Source organism: Podarcis tiliguerta (assembly GCF_965153285.1).
Source record: "Podarcis tiliguerta genome assembly, chromosome: 6".
Classification (NCBI taxonomy): Eukaryota; Metazoa; Chordata; class Lepidosauria; order Squamata; family Lacertidae; genus Podarcis; species Podarcis tiliguerta.
This window is the reverse complement of record NC_139539.1, coordinates 72,518,529-72,541,705: the sequence shown is the minus strand read 5'-3', so window position 1 is coordinate 72,541,705 and position 23,177 is coordinate 72,518,529. Positions and strand designations below refer to the sequence as shown.

At 42.9% G+C, this 23,177-nt stretch overlaps 1 protein-coding gene across 5 annotated transcripts in view; it reads right to left on the bottom strand.

The window, feature by feature from the left end:
- DPYD (dihydropyrimidine dehydrogenase) overlaps positions 1-23,177 on the bottom strand; it is a 498,994-nt gene that overhangs the window by 345,245 nt on the left and 130,572 nt on the right. For all 5 annotated transcript variants that reach the window (XR_014512316.1, XM_083444838.1, XM_083444836.1 and 2 more), the window contains exon 4: positions 21,242-21,329. Coding sequence is in view for 4 of the 5 variants with exons in the window: in XM_083444838.1 (XP_083300964.1) it covers positions 21,242-21,329 (88 nt within the window). In the remaining variant the exon portion in view is untranslated. The remainder of the gene's footprint in view (positions 1-21,241; positions 21,330-23,177) is intronic.

Here is a 23,177-nt window from a genome sequence, read left to right as displayed (position 1 = left end):
ACTGATCCTCAGCAAAATAAGCTGGTTAATACATGCAAGGTTGATGCAGCAAAAAAAGTTTTTATGATTTTATAATTCTATGATTTATCTGTACCTGTTGTTTCCTCAATATGTGTCCAAGGGCAGGCAAGGAACAGCTTGCAGCGCCCTCAATAAGGTCAATACTCCGGGAAAAGCCCCTGACAACACATGCCTGCTGCTTGAAATGGCAACCCAAGGCATCTACTCAGAATTAATGGGGTCATGTTGTGCAGTGGTTACAGTACTGAAGAAGAGTCACATTACATTACAAGCACTTAAGTACATTACAGTATGATCACATCTTACACACATTTAACTTGTGTGATCTTAACTATACGCAGTTGTAGGTCAGCTGGGCATGTTTAGCCTGGAGAAGAGGAGGTTAAGGGGTGATATGATAGCCATGTTCAAATATATAAAAGGATGTCGCATAGAGGAGGGAGAAAGGTTGTTTTCTGCTGCTCCAGAGAAGCGGACACGGAGCAATGGATCCAAACTACAAGAAAGAAGATTCCACCTAAACATTAGGAAGAACTTCCTGACAGTAAGAGCTGTTCGACAGTGGAATTTGCTGCCAAGGAGTGTGGTCGAGTCTCCTTCTTTGGAGGCCTTTAAGCAAAGGCTTGACAACCATATGTCAGGAGTGCTCTGATGGTGTTTCCTGCTTGGCAGGGGGTTGGACTCGATGGCCCTTGTGGTCTCTTCCAACTCTATGATTCTATGATTCTATGATTCTATGAGCTAGTTGAAATCCTGTATGTTAAATGCAGAGGGTCTGTCCACACCGAGTCTGGATTGCTCGCATGACATCTCGTGGGAACTCAAACACCAAGTGAGATCTTGCCTTGGAAACCAAGGCTCTCTAATCATGCCAGGTCTGGGAAGCGCCTGCAACATATTGCGGGAACTCGAACGACCCCATGAGATCTCACGGGAGCATCCTGGGACTTTTGGAAGCAGCACACCAGTACCTGAAGCCTCAAGATGATTGCAGGCGGTTTGGTTCTAAGGATTTGAGTATAAGCATTTTTGCATATACGCAGAACCCTTGGAACCAACCGCATGTAAGACTCAATCCTACTGTACATCCCCCAAAGAGTCCTAGGAACATAGTTTGTTAAGGGCGCTGGGAATTTTAGTTCTCTGATGGGTACAGTGTGGTTCTTAGCATTCCAGGGATGGGGTGGGGGCTGAAGCAATGTGCTTTACATGTACGGTGTAGATGGGAAAGGGACACAGATGGTGCTGTGGTCTAAACCACTGAGCCTCTTGGGCTTGCCGATCAGAAGGTTGGCGGTTCAAATCCCCACGATGGAGTGAGCTTCCATTGCTCTGTCCCAGCTCATGCCACCTAGCAGTTCGAAAGCACACCAGTGCAAGTAGATAAATACCTTCCCACTTCATCGGGAAGGTAAACAGCGTTTCTGTGCGCTCTGGTTTCCGTCACGGTGTCCTGTTGTGCCAGAAGTGGTTTAGTCATGCTAGCCACATGACTCAGAAAGCTGTCTGGGCTGGACAAATGCTGGCTCTCTTGGCCTGAAGGGAAGTCCAGTTGCCTTTGCCTGGACTTAACCGTCCAGGAGTCCTTTACATTTTTACCTTTTTTTACAGTGGTACCTGTTACAGTGGTACCTCGGTTAAGAACTTAATTTGTTCTGGAGGTCTGTTCTTAACCTCAAACTGTTCTTAACCTGAGGTACCACTTTAGCTAATTGGTCCTCCCACTGCGCCGCCACAGCACGATTTCTGTTCTCATCCTGAAGCAAATTCTTAACCCGAGGTAATATTTCTGGGTTAGCAGAGTCTGTAACCTGAAGCGTCTGTAACCTGATGCATCTGTAACCCAAGGTACCACTGTAGATGGGACCTAGACCTGGGGAAAACTAGGTTCAAATCTTAACTCAGTCAAGAGGTTCCTCATGGGCCAGTCATACTGTCTCAGCCGTACCTATGTCACAGGATTAGTGTGAGTGTAAAATGAGGACAAAACATGTACCCAACCTTGAGCTCACTGTTGGAAATCTGGGGCTTTAATGTGGTGGTAACAATGAGAATCCCTTCTGTTTTAAAAGTGGGTTGCAGCACCTTCTCAAGGACATAAGAAGAGCCCATCTTAACCACCTGAGGATCTTCAGGTTTACTGCACTGCATCTAACAATGGACAGCCATGGAAGCCCACAAGCAAAGCAAGATGGTAACTGCCCTTCTCCTAGCAGCTGACACTCAGAGCACATTACCCCTGAACTATAATTTCCTACGGGTTGCCAGACACCAAAAAGGTGTGTAGGAGACAAAGGCAGAGCTCTCCTGCTCTTCCTTCCACCAGCTTGTTCCAGCTTGCTACCAGGGGAATACCAGTCAGAGAGGAGGGCATCAGTGGGCTGCTGACATGAGGAATGAATAGAGGAAATATTTTAACTTCAACTAGCTACCTCATTATGAAGAACCGTTATATCGCTCCATACAAATTAAAAGGCGGCAGGGCAGAGGGAGCTAGGAAAACATTTCACCTCCACAAACTTTGTTTATTGCCAATTCTGTCTTCCTAGCACCAAGCAATGCATTTCCATAGAAAATCCGCAGGTAATTTGGAAATCTGCCATGTTGCAAATGTGCTCACTTTATTTGCTGCTTTATTAGTTGTTTGGCTCCAGGTAGCCTCAGACAGTTTCATGCAGCCTCAAGGACTCTGTTAATTTGAGTCTGAATGAAAAAGAAACACGGACTACGTGTAGGAGTAAATGTGTTTTTAAAAATAACATAAATGGGACATCTTGCAAAAAAATAAAAAAGTGATTTCACAGGACTGGGCAAGATGAGAAGAGGTGCTTTGGCGTGAAAATATTAAAAATGTCACTATGATGACAGATATTGTGAGGATGCAGGCTGCACATGGAAAATGAACAGCCTCAACAGAAGCATTTTGGATGAACAGATTACAGAATGTGCCTTTGTGGATTTCAATAAGCCTGACTAAAAGTATGAAATAATATTCCAAATGGCTGGAATGGCAGAATCAGATACTGGTGGATTTCAGTGGCAGCTGTATTTGCAACTGGACAACTACAGGAAAAGAGGAAAGTGCCAGATATACACACAGGTTGCATCATCCATGTGTCTATGCATCACTTAAACATGTCATGTGGTCATCTTGCCCATCAGACATCAGAGAGCAAACTGGCAGCAGACATTATTTAAGCAGCTTTTCATTAAAGATTACTGGGAAAATCCAATTTTAAACAAGTAAATAAATAGGTCTAGGCTTTGGAATCCACAGTCTTATAAGGTAAAAGTTAAGTCCAGTCAAAGGTGGGATTGCAGCACTCATCTTGCTTTTCAGACCGAGGGAGCTGGCGTTTGTCCACAGACAGCTTTCCGGGACATGTGGCCAGCATGACTAAACTGCTTCTGGTGCAATGGGACACAGTTACGAAAACCAGAGAGCACGGAAACACCATTTACCTTCCTGCCACAGCGGTACCTATTTATCTACTTGCACTGGCATGCTTTCGAACTGCTAGGTTGGCAGGAGATGGGACAGAGCAACGGGAGCTCATTCCATCATGGGGATTCAAACCACCGACCTTCTGATCTGCAAGTCCAAGAGGCTCCGTGGTTTAGACCACAGCATCACCCGCTACTGTCTATAACAGGAATGGGCACGCTGCTGGTCAGATGTTGCTGCACTCCAACTCCCATCATCCTTGACCATTGGCAATGTTGGCTGGGGCTGATGGGAGTTGGAGTCCAGCAATATCTGGAGGGCCACAAGTTCCCCATTGCTTTATTGATTTTTTTATCCCCAATGTTGCTGCTCTATGAGCACAACAGTGGCAGCCAAGTAGCTAAGGGAGAGTGAAGAAGTCTTATCTCACCCTTCCTGCGGACTGCCTCACATTAGCATTCTAGTCAATCTAGCTGGTAACCAGAAAGCTACACACTGTCATTTTAAAGGGAATAATGCATGAAAGTATAGCTTAATTTATTTGTCAAAATTCTAAAGCCTTTTAGCACATGATGGAAGTTGAAATATCAAACCAGATGTCTTTTACACTGAGGCTGAAATCTAAAAAGGTATTTATTTACAACTGCCAAATCAGTATATGCAAATCACTATCCATTTTAATTTATTAACTAAATGTTCTTCATGGAAATCAAATTGCAACCAATTCAACAGGTGGCTATTTGTTTTTTCCCCTCTGTGCTTTCCTCTAAAACACAATTAATTATATAATGGTTAAAAGACAAATTTTCACATACTAATATACTTGTGTGGCATCTTCATTAGAATACTTCCATTATGTAAATTCAAATGTTGATTGTTTTCCTCTGTTACTGGATTATTATTGTGATTAAATTTATGCCAAGATGCATTATTCATTGGATTTAAAGCCATTATGTACATTTTATATGGACTGTTACAACTACAGTGAGATATGCATTGTGGACTTCCACGCTATTAGAGACTAACACAGTAACACAACAAATGTATTAAAGGGAACAGCCACAATCCAACATCCCTAATTCTGCATTTGATTGTAGTTGATGCATTTTGCAGTTCACTTTCAAATTATTTCAGAGCTCATAAATGCACCAAAACTTTAATTAAATGGGCAAATGTGAATAATTACCAATTAAACAATTTACTTAGTGGTTATGCTGATTTCAATAGCCATGAAAGCTCCCACAAGCTTTTTCACCATTGTGTCCAAAATGATGGCATGAACCACTTTCAGAAGAACTGAAAGATAAATTCAGGGCACTTACACCTTCCTTGTCCTACATAATTAGACAGATGGGCACCATATGAAACTTGTCACTGTTACTATCCTGTCTAAAAGAGTCATGTAACATGAAATGAAAAAATATATATTGGGGACATAAAAAACCCAGAAATAAGGAAGAATCTCAATTAGAGGCTAATGGAGATTAATAGACTAATTAGAGAACTCTAATAGAGAGCTCCAGATAAACATGATTTTCTCCCATAAACAATTCAGAGGGAAGTGTTGGCAAACCGATGCCTACTTAATTTACCAACAATATGGCTGGTTATAGCCTCTGTTAATTATGATACTGGCTGCAGTGATGATGGTACTGGGAAGAGCCACAGAAATTCAGTGATCTGAGTGCCTGGTTTCTACTTGAAACCTTGGGATACAATTCTACAAGTCCATTGGTAAGTCACCCTGATGGTCAGTTGGACTAACAATGATGGTTATCATGAAGAACTGTAAAACACTTTGTATATAAACAATCCGATAAAATAATAATCAAAAGGTGATTTTCTATTAATTTCTAGGCAGCTGTAAGCAAGTTACTGACATCTAAAGGCAGCATTCAGTACTGGGAAGAAATGCTGCTTCATCTCTTAAATTAGATTAAGCCCTGCCGGGATCAAAAATATTTTCTTCTCTGAGCTGTTCATTATTAATTTTTCCAACCATGGGCCAATACAATACAATACAATACAATACAATACAATACAATACATGTATAAGTTGAAGGGCAGTTTTTGTTGAAGCAAAGGTGTCTGTTCTGGATGCAAACACCATCTTGGTAGTCAAGATAACTCCACAATTAATTGGTAGTTGTTGTAGCATGGAGCTCATAAATGCTTATATTCACTATATATTCACCTAAACGGCCTCAGACCAGTATATCTGAAGGAGCGTCTCCACAACCATAAATCTGCCTGGACACTGAGGTCCAGCACCAAGGGCCTTCTGGCGGTTCCCTCACTGTGAGAAGCGAAGCTACAGAGAACCAGGCAGAGGACCTTCTCAATAGTGGCACCTGCCCTGTGGAACGCCTTCCCATCAGATGTCAAGGAAATAAAAACTATCTGACTTTTAGCCCTCTTTAGGGAAGCTTTTAATATTTGATGAATTGTTGTATTTTAATATTTTGCTGCAAGCCACCCAGAGTGGCTGGGGAAACCCAGCCAGATGGGTGGGGTATAAATATTATTATTATTATTATTATTATTATTATTATTATTATTATTATTATTACTTTGATATAAGCTCATTGGCTTGTTTTGATGTTATCCTTATAGTATCTGTGGTCTGCAGGTGCTGTCCACTGAGCCCAGAAAGGGGAACTCTCTCAAAGATTTGGGTATTTGCCACCTATGCCCTCATCTGGTCAGGTGGAGTGATGGGAAGTCCTGGCTAGAGTGACGCATGCTGCCTTGTGTATAAAGAATGTGCATATGTTTCCTTGGGTGCAGACAAGCCATCTCTTTGCTGTGGTGTCTGCCCTGTGCCTGCCAAGGCTAGGAGACCTGGCAGGCTGCTTTGTTGTAAGTCTACACCAGTGTTTCCCAACCTTGGGTCTCCAGCTGCTTTGGAACTACAACTCCACCATCCCTAGCTAACAGGACCAGTGGTCAGGGATGTTGGGAATTCACAAAACAGCTGGAGACCCAAGTTTGGGAAATCCTGGTCTACACCTTCTTTAATAAAGCATTAGAACTGATCACTCTGCTGTTTTCGACATCTTGAACCCAACCACTCCCATGAGCCCTCCTTTTGACCTGAGGTTCAGAACACAGTGCTTTAAAAGTACTGGCCGCAGCACATTAAAGAGAGTTTCACCAAACACAAATAATGAACCATATGCCTTTGGCATCTATGAACTCCCACTACCCTCAGTGGCATCAAGGATGCCAAAATGAAAACACTGAACGCAAATATGTTAGAAAGCCAACACAGTGTCCTCCAGATGTTGTGGACTCCAACTCCCATCAGCCCCAGGCAGCATGACCAAATGGCAAGGGATGGTGGGAACTGTAGTCCACAACATCCCAAGCATATCATGTTGCCTACCCTTGCCTTATACTGAGAGTATTAATCTAGCTAGGCCAGTGTAACTCAGGCTGCCTTTGGACAGCACTGTATTCTGTCTTCACAATTTCCACATTTTATGTGACCTGTCACATGACACAGCTTAGCGCTCATTTCCATGTTATTTGTTTGCAGGAACAAATCTGTTTGCAACCCTGTTAACCAAGAAAATCACTGGAGTTTTGCATTGTAAATTCATGCAATAAAACTTCAGGTGGTATTCCAGCATACAGTTCTTCCCTGCTGTGTAAAATTTAGCATGACATGGCATATAAGCGATCCAAAAGCACCAGTTCCATAACTCAACCAGCAATGCAGTGTCAAAGGATTGTTAGAATCCAGGATAGAAAAACTGGCGTTAGAATCAGGAAAACTAGCACAATAATCCTCATGTCTGAATGCTCTACAGGGTCTCAAGCAGGGATTTTCTCCACGACCATCTACCCAAGCCTCGTAGTTGGCATGCAGAAGAAGTGATTAGGCCCTTATAGTCCACCTTCTTTGAAAGTCTATGGAAAGTCTATCTCTTTCAGGATCTGGTTGCCCTTGGGAAGAAATTCTGCACTAGTGTTTAAGGGAACATGACCCTAGATTTTAAGTTTTTAGCCTTCTCCCCTCCCCATTCCCTATGAGTGGCTTGTCGGCATTTCTAGCCTTCTCTACAATGATGGTCACCTTTGGTCTGCCTCAGATTGCTTCCACTCTGCTCTCTATTTAGAGCACACTGTGAGTAAAGATTGCCTTGTGGGACTAGGCCAAAAGTAATATAGTCCAAAATTCGGTTGCTGATAGCAGGCAAGAGAGATGCCCTGGGAAGCCTACAAGCTTGGTGTTACAGTGACAGCCTTCTCCTGTTTACTCCCAGCATCTGGCAATCAAAGGTTTCATATCTGAACATGGGGATCCCATTTAGTTGTCATTGCTAATAGCTGGTGATAAACCTGCCGATGACCCTACGCTTCCATTGAATTGCTACGGGCAAATATCTACACACTTGCATGGACTTTCTGAAATGAGGTAAATGGAAGCTGGACAATCATCTAACCCCTTCTAGCACAGATTTCACAAGCCGCTTAAGTGTTAGCACATAGGCTGCCTGAAAAGAATGGTGCTTGACATTTGCCTCATTTACACTTGGTCACTAAAACGGAGACTACTGGATATTGCCACAAGGATATGGCTTTTGTGAAATGTTTAAGCGGGTCAGTCACATACCTTGCTTGTTAAATCAGCACATTTCTTAAAGGTATGTTATAAAATGGTAGGCATTTTTCTTAAGAAAAATAGAGAGTTCTGGGTTTGTTTGTTTTTTTAAAAAATCTTAGTTTGTTGAAGAATTAAAAAATATAGAAGGCTAAGGAGCTGTAGGCTAAGTTCCCACATCCTTGACAGGGCGAGGGGCTACTGTATTTTAACTTCTCTATACACCCCTAAGAGTATTAAACCACTACAAACAAGTGTGTTTCTCACTAAGGGACAGCCCAACAGTTAAAAAACCAGCATTTCCCTTACACTGACATATCTCGAGTACATTGCTAATGGCTATTTTAGAGGTAAGGCAACATTTGTTAAGCACAAAAGAGGTGAAATCCTTCCCACCTTATCAGTGGTTGAACTGTTAGTATTAGTAGAAGTTCTTGAGGAGGTTTCATGCAAATCAACTTCCTGTAGCTTGAAATATTTTTGTTTGTTTGTTTATGCTTCAGTCTGTGTTAGAATTAACACCATTTGCCACCTTCCTCCAAGTGCTGCATTACAATAGTGCCACCAATATGTAATAGGTGTGTAAGCAATGCTTTGGCTGGTAAATGACACCACATACACTCCTCCCTCCAATCAATGAATTATGGAAGAATTCCTCACCTTCCCATGATTCCACTCCATCCATGATTCCATTCTCTGTCACACATCTATTTCTCCCCCACCCCCCGTCTTGTGTCACCCATCTCTCACGCTCAGCCTCTTTCACAGATGGATACAAGCATCATACAATATTATTTATATGACTCAGGGGGTGGTGAGTCTATGGCCTGTGGGCCTAAACCAAGAAAACCTGATTAAAAATACATTAAACTTTCATTCTGGGAGAGGTAGAATAGAATGGAATGGGCTGAGTCTCTGAGCCTTTTGGGGAAATAATCGTTTAAAGTTTGTGTCTGACAATGTTTGTTCCTGACATTTCGCCAAGCTCCGAGACATCCAGTCCAGGATAATATTTTCCTAATTTCTCCTGATGATCAAAAAGCCAGAAGGAATAAGAACTTCCCAGCATTCACAGTGTTATACATATACTCAGGAGGAGCTTAGAAACGAGCTTTAGTTTAGGTTGTTCATTTCCCTCCTCTCTCATGTCAGAACTTGGTACATTTGCAAAATTCAAGCGAGGAGGCAATGTAACATTCAGATGAGGGCTTGGCTTGGCATGGAGCGATTTTTGAACTGAGTTTTCCCACCCCCCATATGCCAACCAGTATTCTTCACCCATACTTCATATCATTATCCCCCTGCTACAGAGATGATTAAGGTTACTCAGCGACTTAATGGTTGAGGTAAGATTTGATATGAACCCTTCTAACTAATTTTAAAAAAATATTATGACACAACACCAGTTAGGGATGGGTAAACCTGACAATTTCAGTTTCTTTCGGATTTTAAGTTTTCCAGTCTTGTATTTGGTTTATCCCATTTCCACATCAGTGCATAAACTTCTTTTTATATATATATTAAAAAGCCTGAATAAAAATCTGTAAGCATTTCGGTTGCAACTTATATGCATTTATATGTAAGCGATTTCCCTAAATACAATGCAATTTTGTATGTAATTTTAATGAATATAAGAATTTCAACGCACAATTTCCCCATGTGCAACTTTGGATTGGAGAACTGCATTGCAAAATTCAGAGAGATGTGAATTTTGATAGCCATGCTTCGGTTTACATGTTGGTTGGAGAAATACGAATTAGGTAGGTTGACATTAAAATTCAAACTGAACAGTTTTCTGCCCCATCCCTCATGCCAGTCTCTATCAATGTTACAAGTCAAGTCAAAATTCACCAAGGAAGCTTTTCAACTACAGCATTTTACAAACTTTCACAGACCGCCCAAACTTGAATCCCTTTGAATTGGGTTTCATTTTTACTGCTGAATAAACTGGAGCTCCCCATTCTGTGCCAGACCAGACAACAAAGCCACATTCCTCACAAATGAAACCAAATGATTTACTGCAGACACTATAGCCTTTCCCAAGCATGCTGTGATCTCCAACTAATAAGATTTAACTGAACATGAAGAAGGAAGCAAGACTCCATGGCTGCATCAGGAAGATAGGTTCCAAAATGAATTATGATTATTCAGGGAAGTCTGACGTTTACCATTATTCATCAATAAAAATGGGTTTGGAACCAGAATGCTTTGTAAATGTTTTTAATTAAATAGATGCCTGCTCATGCTTTGTTTACAAAATGCCTTCTCCTGGGCAATTCCACAGGAAGGCATGCATCTAAGTGGATAGGATGTTTTGTGGTTTCCTTTATCAAAATGTCAATAAGTACTGCATTGGTAACCAAGAGAACAGAAGCCAGCCTTAAACAGACATCAATAATTGGTAGCAGACAGAGGTGGATCTTCACATGTATCACTTGGAAGCATTACATAATATGCATGTAAATGAGAATGTTTTTACTAGAGAAAACCTATTAAAAGATGTAGGATCAATACTGTTAGACCAGAAGAAATTGTGTTTTCTATCAGGAAATGCTCGTACCATTTAGACTGTCCTCCAACTCTGGCATCCATTATTTATATTCCACACTGAAACTTCCTGATATTGTAACTTTCTCAAATGCACAGTGACTGTAAGTCTGCATTCTGCGTAATCAGAATGGAACTAATGGCTCGCAACTGGTAGCAAAATCCTAAACAGCCTTGGCATGGAAATAAATCCTGCTGATTTTTACTGAAACCTGCACCAAAAAAGTATCGCCCTGCGATCTTCAGATGGAATTTTAAAGTAATAATAACCCAAGTTCATGTTCTGCTGCAAGGAAGTGAGCAAATCTAAAATAGAGACCAATTGAAATGGTAGAATTCGGACAGCTAGCCTTGTGTTAAAATAGTTCTAGTAGATCTATTTATTGTCATGGTCAGTGGCTAGTACAATAAAATTATTTGGATTAGATTTGGATTGCTGTGTACATAGTGCTATACTAGGATATATAGAATTAGCCATGCTAATATAGAAAAAAGAACGGAAAGGAAGTTGTGTAAGAGCTTCCAGATCAATTTTTAGTACCTAAATTAAAGTTCCCTAAAACTGAAATCCTACAACAATCCAAAGGCTCCAATGAATACTTGCAAACTATATACAGAGCTTTTTTGTGGGAGGAGAAAGAGAATGTTCCCCACAGAGGATACCAGAAGCAACAGGCAATCTCTGGAGACTTATGCAGGCATTCAGCTAAATGCATGATGGCACAAGCTGTGTAGGGGAACACACTCAGTCCCGAATAATAATAATCTAAATAATAATAATTTATTATTTATTCCACCCATCTGGCTGGGTTTCCCCAGCCACTCTGGGCGGCTTCCAACAAAATATTAAAATACAGCGGTCTGTTAAACATTAAAAGCTTCCCTAAAATTAAGAGCTTCCCTAATGTCCCCATTCCAGTCACTCCACCCCCAAAACTTTCCCTATTGAAAAGCAAGGTCTGAAAGGTTTATGCGTTCAGCTGCTTAGCACAATGCCTTCCGAAATTGTACATATTCTCCCCTGAAAAAACACAAGGGGAAGCTTTCTGGTTCACATCACAGTTGGCGTTTGATACGGCGAGGCCTGACAAATTCAGGATGACGGAGCATGAAGCGCAACGTCGTGCCTGATACGGGATTATGATTATATCTCCAGTGGTTATAAGTAAGGATCCAAGCAACTCTGAAGCTGATTCCATGAACTCAACTGGGGCTGTTTTGTGTTTTGTTTGTTGCTAACAGAAGGTCCCCAAGCCACAAATGTGGAGGGTTTCTTATTTACCAAAGTTCCATAATGTTTAATTATGATAAATTCAAAGTTAAGGAAATTTTATTAAGTGTTACAAATTGAATGAAGAATAAGCAAACAAAAGGAGAGATTACATAGTCAAAATATTGCACCGTATGCAGCATTTACACAGTCACAATCTCAATGGTTGTTGTTTTTTATTCCTAGAGTGTGTGTCCAGAACGTCGCAGAGGTTGTAACAGTATAAGAACACAACTTTTTTCACATGGGGGGGGGGGGAGTTGCCATGCTGCATAGAAATACAGTGGTACCTTGGTTTAAGAACAGCTTAGTTTATGAACAACTTGGATTAAGAACGCTGCAGACCCGGAATGAGGTGTTTTGGTTTGTGAACTTTGCCTTGGAAGCAGAACATGTTCCGCTTCCTGTTGAGTGTAAATTGAGTCCCCCGCTGCTATGGGAAAGCATGTCTTGGTTTAAGAACGCTTTGGTTTCAGAATGGATTTCTGGAACAGATTAGGTTTGTAAACCAAGGTACTACTGTAATCAAGTTTGGCCGAATTTCTTGACATCCTTCATTCATGAGTCATTTCCCCCCAACAAGTCCACATCCCATACATGGGTTTATCATTTCTCAAAAGAGCCACTATCAGAGAGTTTCAAAATGTGGGCAATTTCTATGTAAGCTGCAACCATGCAGAAAACAACTGACTCTTCATTGTGCTCATCAGCAAGTAATATTAGCAGCATTAGAGAGAAACAAGACCTTCTGGGGGTGTTAATGCTGTGAGCCCCTCCACTGTAGGTTCAGGTTGTGTATATGTGTAAATAAACTGTATATCATAAAAAACACCACAGTTCCCACTGTCCTTTATTCCAAGGAAACTGAACCCTGAATAAATGCCTGGAACCAGTGGCGTAGCATGGTGGGGGGATAACCCCAGGCACACTTTTTTTGAGTGGATGCAACCAGGCGCCCCCACAACAGGTTCCCACATCGAGGGAAGCCATGGCTGGGTCAGGCCTGACCCAGGGGCAGAAGTGGCAGGCTCCGGTGCGTAAATGCACCTACTCCAGGCTGCAATAGGAGTCACTGTGCCCCTGCCCGGAACCCTTGGAATCTTGACTGCTCAGAGGTTGGAGTGGTATGCAACAATGCTGTGGGCTGCGATGAAAGTTAGTAAATTCAATTGATTTAAATAAGTACTATCTCTGCCTTACTTGTATATAACCCTCCCTTCCTTCTACACATCTACTCAGAAGTAAATGCCACTCAGTTTAATGGAGCTAACTTCCAGGCAAGTGGGTACAGTCATACCTTGGTTCTCAAATGCCTTGGTCCACAAACACCTTGGTTCCCAAACACCGAAAACCCAGAAGTAAGTGTTCTTGTGAATGTTGTCAGCTATTGTTTCCGGGGCACCTGTGCCAATCAGAAGCTGCGCCTTGGTTTTCGAACAGTTCAGAAGTCAAACAGATTTCCGAAATGGATTAAGTTTGCTGCTTTTGTTTTTGAGGCTTTTTCGGTTCCTTTGTTTTTGTGACTCTGTGTAACCCAGTTCAGCTACTGATTGATTGATTGATTGATTGATTGTGTGACTGCGGAAATGGATAAAAGCCCCCCATTGAAACAATGACTATCATCAGTGCAGGTAAGGGGAAAAAATATTTTTATCATCGACAATACTGTCTTATTTCTTTTATAGTAGAGTACATTGATTATTGCTTTCATTTTATGAATCAATGGTCTTTTGAGATAGTAAAATTCATGTTAAATTGCTGTTTTAGGGGTTGTTTTTAAAAGTCTGGAACCAATTAATCCGTTTTGAATTACTTTCTATGGGAAAGAGCGCCTTGGTTTTAGAACAGACTTCCGGAACAGATTAAGTTTGAAAACCTAGGTACAGTGGTACCTCGGGTTAAGAACTTAATTTGTTCTGGAGGTCTGTTCTTAACCTGAAACTGTTCTTAACCTGAAGTACCACTTTAGGTAATGGGGCCTCCCGCTGCCACAGCACGATTTCTGTTCTCATCCTGAAGCAAAGTTCTTAACCCAAGGTACTATTTCTGGGTTAGCAGAGTCTGTAACCTGAAGTGTCTGTAACCTGAGGTACCACTGTACCACTGTATTATATTATGGCCTAACCAACTAACCACTTCCTTCAGCGCAAGGGTTTACACTTGTGCAGTGGCGTAGCGTGGGGGGTGCAGGGGGGCCGGCTGCACCGGGCGCAACATCTGTGGGGGCGCGCTCGCACTCGCAGCTCTCTGCCCCTACCCGGCTCACTCACTCTCTCTCACTGCAGTGCTGGCTGTGCGAATCCGATCCGAGCTGCCGGGTCGCCGCCCACTGTGGAGGGGAGGGTGCCAGGCGTGCGGTGCGGTGCGGAGAGAGAGCGAGGGACTATCTGGGGGAGGGACAGTGCAGCGGGGGGGGGGCGCAAATTACTTGCCTTGCCCCGGGTGCTGACAACCCACGCTACGCCACTGCACTTGTGCAATGGAAAGTTCTCCTCCTCCTGCTAAATCTCTCCTGGGGTTTTCCCCAACGCTCTGTGACAGAATGGTGGAGGGTGCAGGGTGCACACAGGGAGCGGAAATCTTTGCACTGGTGCAACAAGATATTTGGAAACCACCCACTGCATTATCCAGCTCCCATTAAACCAGAAGTCATGGCTTTCTAAATCGGAAATGAAAAGCGCTGAGCTTTGAACGGTCGTAAGGTTTTAAAAACTATTATTTTCAAATTCCAGTAATGCAGACTACAGACTAAATTGGAAGAGGGGGAGTGGAACAAATGCAAACCTTGACAGGGTATCAATATCCCTCTTATTTTGCCATTGATCGTTACATCGCACCATTTGACTTGCGTCACCAAAACAACCCTGTAGTTTTACACCGCTAACGGAAAAAGAACCCCATAAGTTGGTGCTTATACTGTCACTTTAGTCTTTGTCATCGAGAATGCAAGATATTCTTTCATCGAAACGGTGTCATCGAGACAGTCTATTCTACATAATTACACTATGGCAACCGAAACCAGCTGTCAGCCATCTCAGTACATTAAGTACTGATAGATATCTTAAGAAAAGTCAATGTTTCAAATACATCAAGAACATCCTTACTTTTCATCTGAATGCTTTTGTACTTAGCGACCTGGAAAAATATCAAGATGCACATAAAATACTGAATAAAATTCAACTTTCAAAAACCCAGCACCCCAGAAATCCTTCAAGAAAGGTTAATTAAAATGCAGATTTCTATGTAATTATAACTCAGCGCATACTAGCAGCTTTAGCTTCCTTTTTAAAAATAATAATAATAATAATCAGTTTCTCGTATTAATGATTCCCCTGTATCATTTTGCTTCTGAACTCTGGCAGATGATTTTTGGCAACAATTTGCAGTGGCATGTAGGTGACATCTATCCTGTATCGAAAATTAAAGACACTATCTTGAAGCCCCACTTATTAAAATTAAATGTAGCAGTTTTAAATGGCATGCATGAGCGCGCATGGCTTGTGCAAATGAGTACAGACTTTCACACACAGTCTCCAATTTGCATGCACAATTTGAGCTGTCATTTTGAGAACAGGCCCTCTTGCGTCTAACGTCTGTGTTTCATTACATTTTAAATCTTAAATGAAAGAATTAAACACAAAACAGAGGAAAAGGGGAGAGAGGAGAGAAGAAAGCAGAAGTAATAAATAATTTGAGGGAGAGGGAGAGAGGGAGTAAGAAGGGGGGGGGGGAGAAAGATGGAGGATGAAAGAGTTGGTGAAAGCAGGAACAGTAGACCAGAGGAATGGAAAGCAGGTAAATAAGGGAATGAATTTGAGGGGGCGGGGGGAGTGGAAGGGAAGGAATAAGACATTTGGAAAGAGAAAAGGTTAGAATACTAGATCAATCAGAATATTAAAGGGGTAATACCTATTATTAGGAATAACTGAAACGACGCAAAATAATGAGCAAGCTTTCAAGTTATCCATAAGACTTCTTTATGCTGGATACAAAGCAAAAAAAGCAAAAATAAAGAGGAAAGGAGAGGAGAAGATGGGTATAATGCTACAGCCCCAAATTGCACAGTTTGTAAGTCTTAGGATGGTGTGCAGGTGTTAGGCAGACTTAATCTGCACTCCTATACACATTCATCTGAGAGAGCCACTTCCGACCACTGGAGGAGATGGTGTTGCGGGCTCATGCCCCCAACACACCCGCGATGGCTGGTTTGCAGCCCCGCGCGATCTGGAGGAATCCTTATGCTGCATCATCCCCTGAGCCAGCAAATTGGCACCGGCCATCTGGTTTTTCGCCTACCTCGTAGCAAATTGTCACAACTTCCCTGATTTTGGTGGCTAGGCATTGGTAGGGGTATTGTTATGTAGATGAGTTGGGGGGGGAGGTGCACCATCACCTCCACCTAATATTGAAGGGTAATCCAGTAAAGGATTCCCGGGAGCGTTGCCTCATCCGAAGCCTATGGAGATCAGGGCCTAAAGCCCCCGAGCGGTGACCCTGGGGGAGTTACCTAGTTGATGTGCATCAGCAGGGCTCCCCCTGCTGGTGTTAACCCTTGCTGAAGCCGGATAGAATGATAGGACCAATGCCTAAGCCAATACCGCTCTTACCTGTAACCAATAAAGTTGTGGCCAATTTTAGCCCGTTAACCTTATTTATGGTGTTCTGTGTCGTTATTTACCACTGGGTAAAGGGGGGAGGCGGGAACTCGCCATGCAATAAGCTGCACTGAAACCAATGAGAATCACAGAAGAAGAAGAAGAAGAGTTTGGATTTGATATCCCGCCTTTCACTCCCTTTTAAGGAGTCTCAAAGCGGCTAACATTCTCCTTTCCCTTCCTCCCCCACAACAAACACTCTGTGAGGTGAGTGGGGCTGAGAGACTTCAGAGAAGTGTGACTGGCCCAAGGTCACCCAGCAACTGCATGTGGAGGAGCGGAGACGTGAACCCAGTTCCCCAGATTACAAGACTACCGGAGCAAGGATCCCTCAGCTGCAACTGTGCCTAGGCCACTGTTGTTGGCCAGGTACAGAAAGTAGAGGGCAGGCCAATCATTGTACCAGCCTGGACCTGGAACAACAATCTGGTCCAGCGCGGCCTCTGTATAATGAAACAGCAGTGGGTCTGACTCGGGATCCAATGGATCCCTAAGACAGCTCAATCAATCAATCTAAGGGGGCAAAGGAAGTGGGAAAAGGTGCTTCCTTCTGACGAGTGACTTCTGCTGTGGGCTCACAGCCTGCTGTAGGGAACTGGCAGTGAGCGCAGGGGCAATTACATCTCCCTGACTTCCTGTCCCAGCCTTTTCTGTTTCCTTTCCACTTCCTCACTCTCTCCACTTGGTTTTCTCACACACGATACACCCCTCAGGCAGTGCTGTGCAGTGATGATGATGATGATTATTATTTTGTGGCAGAACAGTTAGGACCAGAGGTGCCATCTTGCAAGGCTGATTGAGCGGGGTCCCGACATCATACATGTGAGCATCGCACCTCATCCCTAAGCCGGGCAGAAGCTTCCTGGGCTTTGGGAAGGAGGCGTCATCATCCAGCCCAGACACTGAGGTCCAGCGCCGAGGGCCTTCTGGCAGTTCCCTTGCTGCGAGAAGTGAGGTTACAGGGAACCAGGCAGAGGGTCTTCTCGGTAGTGGTGCCTGCCCTCCCTGTGGAATGCCCTCCTAGCAGATGTCAAGGCAATAAACAACTATTTTACTTTTAAAATACAACTGAAGGCGGCCCTGTTTAGGGAAGTTTTTAATGTCTGATGCTGCATTGTTTTTAATATTCAGTTGGAAGCCGCCCAGAGTGGCTGGGGAAACCCAGCCAGATGGGCGGGGTATGAATAATAAATTATTATTATTAAATTATTATAAAGCCCTGCTGCCTCCTTTCGAAAGCCGAGTGGGCTTTAGAGAGGTGGCAACAGGGCTCTTGGACCCTTTAGGGTACTAGCCTAGTTCCCATAGTCCATTGACCGCATGCCACTGACCTCAGGATATCTGGGCTACAGCACATGAAGGATGGGCCCCACTGACATGCCTGGGAAGTAAACCAGAGCACGGCACCCATATTCTCACTTGGTTCCTTCCGCTCTTACGCTGAGCAAACATTTGCTTTTTAACACGGCTTGTCTCCAGTGAAAGCATGAATAAATTATGATACCTTCAAGCTTCTCAGCAAAATCATTTCTTTACACGTCTGATCTTCTGTAGCAGGCTATGTAGTGACAAAATGCATGCTTGTTGCTTCTCCCTCCCTCTCCCAAACAAGCATTCACAGTACGGGGAACCTCAAAGTTGTCTGTCACCTATTGAGCGAACACAACAGAAATAGGCTGTTTGCACATTATGGTGAATCTTGACTAGAAAGGACCTGGCAGAATAGTCTGCATGCTTTGGAAATTAGGGCTGTGTAATCCCATTGTATGAGAAGTAACGAAAGGAAGTTCTGGCCTAGGCTTTGCAGAAATGTGGAAACCTAGCACAGTGTCGCCAAAGCCAGTGACATCCTTTTCCTCAAGGAGGCTCAAGGCTCATTGCGCCTGGCAATTCAATTACCCTCTCAACCCAGAAAGGCGCCCCCCCAACCCCTTTCTTGCCAAGTTGAGGTCTACAGGCAATGAAATGTAGAAGAGACCACATTGTGCAAGACCTGCAAATATCTAAAATGCCCCAGGCTTGAGAGAACAAGAATCCCTGACCTTTTATGATTGCTACAGTAGTTTCCCAACAAAACACACAATATACAATAAAGCCCCTTAAATACCTGACAAAAGAATGCATTTGCTAGACTCCACCGTCCAAAGAACTTGCAATAATGAAAGCTCCTTCAATGAAAACCCGAGAGTCACACAGCTTCCCGGTTAGTGAGAGAGCATGGACAGGAAGAGATGGCATGTAGCAGGAATCTGAGTATTGCCTTCTCTGTCTCTGATATACACCTTTGGACAATGCATTCAGGGCTCAATTAAGCCATACTGAGGCCCTAAACTACATCAATTTTAAGAGGCCCGTAGCAGAACACAGAGACACACAAGAAAATGTGCATTATTCTAAAAGAAAGGACTACGAAAATAGAAATAACTAACTTGTATATCTGCATATGTGCCAGGATCTAGGCAAGATGCAACTAAAAACTATCAAATGGAAACATATATATTTTTTGCAAACTCTTTTATACATATGAAATACTTTAAACAAAAATATCTTATGATTTCCTACTTGGCATATGTGAAGAGAGTTTCAATGTCTGCTTTAGAGTGTGTTTCCCTTGCTTCCTTTCTTTTCTAAACCAATGAGTGACACTTGAAATTGAGTTTAAAATGTTGTATTTAGAGCCCCCTCGTAATCTGAAGCAATAAACTTTATCATAGCTCACATGTAAATTCGCTCTGAATTCACATACTTAAAAGTCCTATTCATACATGAGCACAGGCACTGACTCCTAGGGGCCGAGACAGTTTCGAGCCCCCTAATATATTTTTTGAAGGGGCTGGGCCCTCTCAATATTCAGAGGACGTCGTGTCTCTGATGTCAGGACATCATGCAACATTGCATCGCGCACGTCCCCTATCCTCTGGAGCGGCTGGCACCTCTGCGCATGAGCCACATGGAGGGCTAATACCACTGGGCTTTGGCACCTCCTGACATGAGAACTAATTGTGGTCCCATATTAGACCTTTCTAAGAATTGATGCTTTTGAATTATGGTGCTGGAGGAGACACGTGAGAGTCCCATGGACTGTAAGAAGATCAAACCTATCCATTCTTAAGGAAATCAGCCCTGAGTGCTCACTGGAAGGACAGATCCTGAAGCTGAGGCGCCAATACTTTGGCTACCTCATGAGAAGAGAAGACTCCCTGGAAAAGACCCTGATGTTGGGAAAGATGGAGGACACAAGGAGAAGGGGACGACAGAGGACGAGATGGTTGGACAGTGTTCTCGAAGCTACCAGCATGAGTTTGACCAAACTGCGGGAGGCAGTGGAAGACAGGAGTGCCTGGCGTGCTCGGTCCATGGGGTCACGAAGAGTCGGACACGACTAAACGTCTAAACACAACAACGAAGTTACAAGGCTGCCAGAATGGCAGCAAAAACTCACCACCAATGCACATGCTTATTAGAGAAAAGACAAAATGATTCAAGGTTTCTGAAGATCTAGACCTCTAGACCAGGGATAGTCAACCTTTTTATACCTACTGCCCACTAATGCATCTTTCTTGATGGTAGAATTTCCTTACTGTCCACCAGTGCTCGATGGAAGGTGGATTCAGCTTGTGCCATAGAACCCCCTACCACCCACCTAGAATCCTGAAACGCCCACTAGTGGGCGGTAGGGACCAGTTTGACAACCCTTGCTCTAGACAGCTAATGCTAGACAAATAATACTGATTATTATTAAGGGAAGAGGACTGAGTGCAGAAACCCAATACTCAGTTCCAGTCTGACCCACCGTAAAATTCAAAAGCACAAAGTATTTGCCTGAAAAGGTTCAGAAGGTTTGGTTTTTGATTTGGAACACACACACACACACACACACACACACACACACCACAGTCAAGGCTGAAACTGAGTGCCTTTCAGTGTTTTCTTTTGTTAGTGCCATTCCATCCTATTAACTGAAGTAGTTGTTACTTATTAGCACTCTCAGAGCTAGGTTTTGCCATTAAACAAGAAAAAAAGTTTTAGTTGAAGGAATCTTTTGGAACAAAACAAAAACAAAAAAAAACTGCATTGCCACTGTCCTCATAAAAGGCCCTGCACTTCAAGGTGCTTTTAAAAAAAAATCTCTCTCAAGTAAACTAAAAACGAAACTAGAAAAAAATTGCGGCTCTCCTCCTCCAGCACATCATTCTGGCGTGGGTTCCACAAACCATTTAGCTTATTTTACATTAGCGGAGCTCTCTGAGGACAAGACATTATCTTCTTAAGAGAAATAAAATAAAATAAAGCTGCAGAAGCCTAGTAAACTTCTGTAGTGAATCTTATGCCACAGACTGCCTATTTGTGTGTTGTTTTTTTAAAAAATAATTAATAGTATCAATTAAGAAGGTCCATCCAAAGCCAACAGTTTTATGCAAAGAAAAAGATATATAATTACTTGAAAAGGCAGACTGAACACATACACTGGCTATACACTTATTGCACAATATCTCCACAGGAAAGTAGCAAGAATAATTATGCAATTAAGAAAAGACTGCTAAATTTTATAATAGCTGCTTCTAAACATTATTTCATTAAGCTACATACAAAGATAAGGGCTGTAATTCAATCATACAAAAAGAAATGCCGCGACGGCAGGTTTTGGCTTTCATTTTCTTGGTGAACCAGCCTCTTCCTCTTTTTCTTCTTCTTACCTTGTTTGCAATACTTGTGATAAATGACTTGATGTCTAGATTAGTTGGGCAGCTCTTCTGACAGGGGGCATCTGCACACTTTAAGCACCTGGGGAAGAAAGTAAATGAGTTAAAGCGACTTACAGCACAGAACGCTGCCAACAGCATACATTTTCCCCCCTTGTACCTGACAGAAGCTAATCAATCTAAAAATTAATAATGCTTCACCGTTTGGGCAACAACTAAAGAATGTTCCTGGGAGAAGTGCCATTAGTCCCATGCCACAGACAGGCAAACCAAGGCAACCACCAGCAGATCACTCAGGCCACCAAAGTCAGAAGGAAGCCACTCATAAAAGACAACGCTTTTGCGTGTGAGTGTGTCGTGCTTAGAATTGTGCGACAACATAGTCGTCTTCTCCAGAGCTTTTCTTTCTAAGGGCAAAAGGAACAGGAGCTGTTCCCTGAATCAGTAGCTATTACATCCTCTCTCCACCTCCCTTCACAGTCTTCTGATGTCCCCTCTGAGGTTATAGGCAAATGTAACGCTCGGTGCTCAAAGAATATGCTGAATGACAATTAATGAATTAAATTCTAGCTTTCCTACTGAGCAGGTTTTCACAAATATTCATGAATTTATTATCCTACATCCGACAGGATGAATCAATGACCGACAAAGGTTTAAAAAGCTGAAGGAGTGACTAAAATCAGATCATTTAGGCTGGGGTCAGCCATAACACTGAACTACGTGACTGAGCCTTGGGTCTGTGTACTTCTCCTTCATTTCTTTCACTGGTAGGGCCATAAGAAGCACTTCCTTCCATTTTCAGCTAACCATGGTTTACCATTGTGTCTAAGCCAGGACTGTGGTTAATTTTAACCGTGGTTTGTTGACACAAGTCAGCTACAACATTGTGACCTATTGAGATAAGCCAGATTCAAAACTAACCAGAATTCTGGTTTGAATGCAACTATAAACAAAGTGAGTTCAAAATGGAAGGGGATGCCTCTGATCTCCTCACAACCAGGCTTAAGGAAGAGAGGGGAGCGGGTTCGTGCACTTGATTTAGTGTTATGTCTCAGCAAAGTCCAACTAGGTCATGGGTAGGCAAACTAAAGCCCGGGGGCCGGATCCAGCCCAATCGCCTTCGAAATCTGCCCAGCAGATGGTCTAGGAATCAACATGTTTTTACATGAGTAGAATGTGTCCTTTTATTTAAAATGCATCTCTGGGTTAATTGTGGGGCATAGGAATTTGTTCATCCTTTCCTCCAAAAATATATTCCAGCCCCCCACAAGGTCTGAGGGACAGTGGACCAGCCACCTGCTGAAAAAGTTTGCTGACCCCTGTACTATGTAAAGTGCTTAGTGTGTGTGAACTAATTCATGAGAGCAATTAAGCACAAGAACTGCAAGCACGTGATGTCAAAGGGAAATAGGAAAGCGAAAAGGATTTAACTTCTTTGCCCCATGAGCTCAAAGATTTCCACATGTACAATGGGGTTGCCCCCTTTTCCCTTCCCCATGCATGTCCTAGACACTCCCCAAATCTTCCCCAGAGAGTTGGTGGAACCCCTAGAACAGATTTAGGGGGCACATGGGGTGTGTGTGGAGGAGATAAGGTCCCACTGTGCAAGTGGAAATTCTTGTGCTTATGGAACAGTTACTTAGCGCTACGTTGGTTACAAGCCAAAGACTGGAGATAGTTTTCAGGCATGTTCAGCTCCAGGGCCAAACTTTGACAGAGGCATCACAGCTAGTTCGCAGCTGACATATTGCTTTATTCTGCCCACTGTTGTCTCTTAGCCAAACAGGTTTGAGAAAAACTATAACACCTGAATGCAGAACTGAATGAGTATGTACACCACAGGCAAAGATTCCTTTATGCCAGCATCATCATTCTAGAAACATTTCACCAAACTCCAGGAAGGCCACGGACAGGGCCCTATAAGATCCTG